The 5,000-nt window shown below is 38.8% G+C and overlaps 1 protein-coding gene across 2 annotated transcripts in view; it reads right to left on the bottom strand.

Annotated features, from left to right (window-relative positions):
* adcy1a (adenylate cyclase 1a) overlaps positions 1–5,000 on the bottom strand; it is a 33,785-nt gene that overhangs the window by 18,358 nt on the left and 10,427 nt on the right. For both annotated transcript variants that reach the window (XR_014124608.1, XM_035524718.2), the window contains exon 4: positions 2,987–3,098. Coding sequence is in view for 1 of the 2 variants with exons in the window: in XM_035524718.2 (XP_035380611.1) it covers positions 2,987–3,098 (112 nt within the window). In the remaining variant the exon portion in view is untranslated. The remainder of the gene's footprint in view (positions 1–2,986; positions 3,099–5,000) is intronic.

The following is a 5,000-nucleotide window of genomic DNA, read 5'->3' on the forward strand; positions in this document are numbered from 1 at the left end:
GGAGATAGACTCAGAGAGACCTTAATGCAGATGGAGATAGACTCAGAGAGACCTTAATGCAGATGGAGATGGACTCAGGGAGACCTTAATGCAGATGGAGATAGACTCAAAGAGACCTTAATGCAGATGGAGATAAACTCAGGGAGACCGTAATGCAGATGGAGATAGACTCAGGGAGACCTTAATGCAGATGGAGATAGACTCAGAGAGACCTTAATGCAGATGGAGATAGACTCAGAGAGACCGTAATGCAGATGGAGATAGACTCAGGGAGACCTTAATGCAGATGGAGATAAACTCAGAGAGACCTTAATGCAGATGGAGATAGACTCAGAGAGACCTTAATGTTGACAGCAATCTCCTGTCAATTCATTCAACCATCAAATGAGCCCTTGCAATGAAAAACCAAACATGTCCATGTGTTATTTTTCTGCATTCTACAAAATAAAAACAATTATAATTATAATAATTATTGTAAGGTTTTTTTTAATGCTCACATGAATGAATGTAAATCTAAATAAAGCATATTTAGCATTTTAAAGTAATTTTAGTACAATTGTTAAAGAATTAAATAAAATAACTGATTACACAAAAAGTGGAATATAAATGGCTGCTATACAGTTTTTCATTGCAAGGACTCAAATATAAAACTGTCACCAGCCTTTAAAGTAACATTAAACTTAATACCTCTAATATACCTTTTTATCATTTGATTTGAACAAACCATGCATAAATACACACATATAAGAGAGGAGAAGAGGAGAGAAGAGGAGAGGCTTGTTTGGCTGTGAGATGGCAATCAGAAGACAGGCTATGCTTATCCTTTAATTGGGCACTTATGTGTTAAATTAATTTGGACATTTTGAACTGAACTTCCCAGCCAGAAGGAAAGACAGAAAAAAGAGAGAAAAATCATTTGGAATGACAGAGATGAATTGTGTGGGTTTTGGAAGGGGTGCTATGTGTGTGTGTGTGTGTGTGTGTTTCAAGTTTGGTTTATTTGTCACATACATAGTCTTACATAGTATAACTCGCAGTGAAATGGTGATATGGAGTGTGTGTGTGTGTGTGTGTGAGTGTGTGTGTGTGTGTGAGTGTGTGTGTGTGTGTGTGTGTGTGTGTGTGTGTGTGTGTGTGTGTGTGTGTGTGTGAGTGTGTGTGTGTGTGTGTGTGTGTGAGTGTGTGTGTGTGTGTCTGTGTGAGTGTGTGTGTTTGAGTGTGTGTGTGTGTGTGTGTGTGTGTGTGTGTGTGAGTGTGTGTGTGTGTGTGTGTGTGAGTGAGTGTGTGTGTGTGTGTGTGTGTGAGTGTGTGTGTGTGTGTGTGTGAGTGTGTGTGTGTGTGTGTGTGTGTGTGAGTGTGTGTGTGTGTGTGTGTGTGTGTGTGTGTGTGTGTGTGTGTGTGTGTGTGTGTGTGTGTGTGAGTTTGTGTGTGTGTGTGTGTGTGTGTGTGAGAGAGAGAGAGAGAGAGATAAAAAGATATAGCATGTGTGTGTCTTGTACCATCTGCTGTCTCAGAAAGAAAGATGACTATGGGAAACCCCATGTCACATCAAACGCATGCATATACACAGACACACACGGATACAAATTCACAAACACACACACAGAGAGACCATCTGTGCTAGAGAATCACTCCAGCTGCTTCCAGGGCTTCAAACAAACTTCAAAACCTTAAATTCCTTTTGCGTCTGAGTATATGAGAATAGTAATGTTCAGAAGGCCTCATAGATCCCCCTATGAAACAACTGAACGTAGTAAAGCGAGCAGGAGGAGGTAAAGGGTGGGTGGGGCAGGTAGGAGAAGGAGAAGAGGAGCGGAAGACACGTCAGGGAGGCAGACGGTTCAACATTCCGTACAATGGAAAAACGTAGAAAATGGAAAATGTAGTATCATGAGGGGAATATCACTCATCCGCTCGATATATTTTCTGTATTGTAACGTGGCTGAAGACATTTAAGCAACATAACCAGAGCATTACAATACACCGTGAGCACCTCGGAGAGCACCTGATTGTTTCAGCACCATGGACAGAGTACAAGTACTAGAATTATCAATCAGCACTACATATGACATACGCATTGACTAACAGATTTAATAAAAACCACTACATTGCACCAACTCTCATTGGCCACTTTGTCACGTACACCTGACATACACATCTTATTTCATAGCTGCACATTAGCCCAACACTATGCTGTGTTTTAATCTGTGCTGTGTTGTTATCTGTGCTGTGACCAGCACTGTGCTGTGTTGTTATCTGTGCTGTGATCAGTACTGTGCTGTGTGATGTAATGTGAACTGTGATCAACAGTAATGTGTACTCTGATCAACATTTCCCTCACTAACAATTCACTCAGGCTTCTACAAAGTCATAATGTACTAGTACTATGAATTGTTAAATTAACAGTATATGTCTGGTTGTTTTTAACCAACTGTGTAGAATTTGTCTAAATCTCTCTTTTTAATGAAACATGCAACTGGTCAGTTTTCAAAAAAAATCCACAGTATGCTTACAAAAACTTATCACAATGACATTTATCCTGATTATAACATCATATCATCATATCATCATATCGCACACCCCTCAGGACATTCTTTCTCTTTGCCATATTGCAGAGCAACTTGGAGTTACATGCCTTGCAAAATAAATACATACTGATAAATACATGTCACTCTGGATAGGAGCATCTACCAAATGCTGTAAAGGTAATGTAGAAAAGCAATTATAATCCAAATGCTTTCTAGATGTGTATAAAAAACATTCGATTGTGTAAAGTAACAGCATGTGATATTTTGTCTCATGTATAGCCATCTGCCTTATGGTTATGGAGCTATGGAGCAAATGTGATACATTATCTCAAAGCCGTCTGCCTGAGTGATGAAGTAAATAAATAACACACGCACAAACACACACACACACACACACACACACACACACACACACACACACACACACAGACACACTGTGCAAGAACACTGGCACTTACTGTTGCAAGCTCATCGAACTTCCCAAAGAGTTCATTCAGCAGTTTGACCAGCTCCTGAGCTGTACACTGGGACGCCAGGCTGGTGAACCCAACAATGTCTGCAAACAGGATACTGAGGAGAAACGAAAATGCAGGGATTTGGTTACTAAGAACTAGAAGAACCTTCAGGAAGCACTTTCACGGTTTCACATGGCATTTATGTTTGTGTCAGTCCACTCGGGGTCCATCACCATCATCGATGATGTCAGCTGGTCGCTGCACACCCCTGCTGCAGTGGAGAAAGCTCACCAACAACCTGTTAACCCTGAGGCTACAGAAGAAGGTGGAAGTGCTCGCCAGCTTCTACAGAGGTGATATGCTTCAGAGCATCCTGTTAGTGCAGCTGCTCAGAACTGGACTGCACAGTGCTACAAAAGACATTGAGTCTGGCTCACACAGTCCTCTGCGGGATGTTTACTGTGCTCTCTGTCTCAGCGAGTTATCCTGCCTGCAGAAGCACACACGTTACTCGTCTCACACCGCTCTGGTATGGACCAATCAGTACAATCAGCCCGCGAGACTCACAGACATCTCTATCACCAAGCCATCAGACAAATGCAACTGTCTTATAATAGACTTACCATTATACTGTGTTATCTGGACTTTAGCTGCTACACAACTATACACTTCATCTCAAATCACAAGAGGCACCAATGTGCACTTTTCATATCAGTTTTCGTGCTAACCTATGCTACACTGTTTAATAGCTATCACACATTTAACATCACATATGTTGCTTCAGTCTGAATACACACAATCACTTTATTGACATTTGTCACCTTTACTGACTATGCACTCCTGTCAAACATGTTTGCTATGTGTAGTTACTGTTGGTATGTGTATATATAAAGGTCCAGTCTTGTCTATGTGTACTAACTGTTGGTATGTATTTATATAAAGGTCCTGTCTTGTCTATGTGTACTAACTGTATGTATTTATATAAAGGTCCTGTCTTGTCTATGTGTACTAACTGTATGTATTTATATAATGGTCCAGTCTTGTCTATGTGTACTAACGGTATGTATTTATATAAAGGTCCTGTCTTGTCTATGTGTACTAACTGTTGGTATGTATTTATATAATGGTCCTGTCTTGTGTATGTGTACTAACTGTATGTATTTATATAAAGGTCCTGTCTTGTCTATGTGTACTAACTATGTATTTATATAATGGTCCTGTCTTGTCTATGTGTACTAACTGTATGTATTTATATAAAGGAGCTGTCTTGTCTATGTGTACTAACTGTATGTATTTATATAATGGTCCAGTCTTGTCTATGTGTACTAACTATGTATTTATATAAAGGTCCTGTCTTGTCTATGTGTACTAACTATGTATTTATATAAAGGTCCTGTCTTGTCTATGTGTACTAACTGTATGTATTTATATAAAGGAGCTGTCTTGTCTATGTGTACTAACTGTATGTATTTATATAAAGGAGCTGTCTTGTCTATGTGTACTAACTATGTATTTATATAAAGGTCCTGTCTTGTCTATGTGTACTAACTATGTATTTATATAAAGGTCCTGTCTTGTCTATGTGTACTAACTGTATGTATTTATATAAAGGAGCTGTCTTGTCTATGTGTACTAACTGTATGTATTTATATAAAGGAGCTGTCTTGTCTATGTGTACTAACTGTATGTATTTATATAAAGGAGCTGTCTTGTCTATGTGTACTAACTGTATGTATTTATATAAAGGTCCAGTCTTGTCTATGTGTACTAACTGTATGTATTTATATAAAGGTCCAATCTTGTCTATGTGTACTAACTGTATGTATTTATATAATGGTCCTGGCTTGTCTATGTGTACTAACTGTATGTATTTATATAAAGGTCCTGTCTTGTCTATGTGTACTAACTATGTATTTATATAAAGGTCCTGTCTTGTCTATGCGTACTAACTGTATGTATTTATATAAAGGAGCTGTCTTGTCTATGTGTACTAACTGTATGTATTTATATAAAGGAG

The sequence above is a fragment of the Electrophorus electricus genome, chromosome 7 (assembly GCF_041902795.1).
Source record: "Electrophorus electricus isolate QZ-2024a chromosome 7, ASM4190279v1, whole genome shotgun sequence".
In the NCBI taxonomy this organism is placed as follows: domain Eukaryota; kingdom Metazoa; phylum Chordata; class Actinopteri; order Gymnotiformes; family Gymnotidae; genus Electrophorus; species Electrophorus electricus.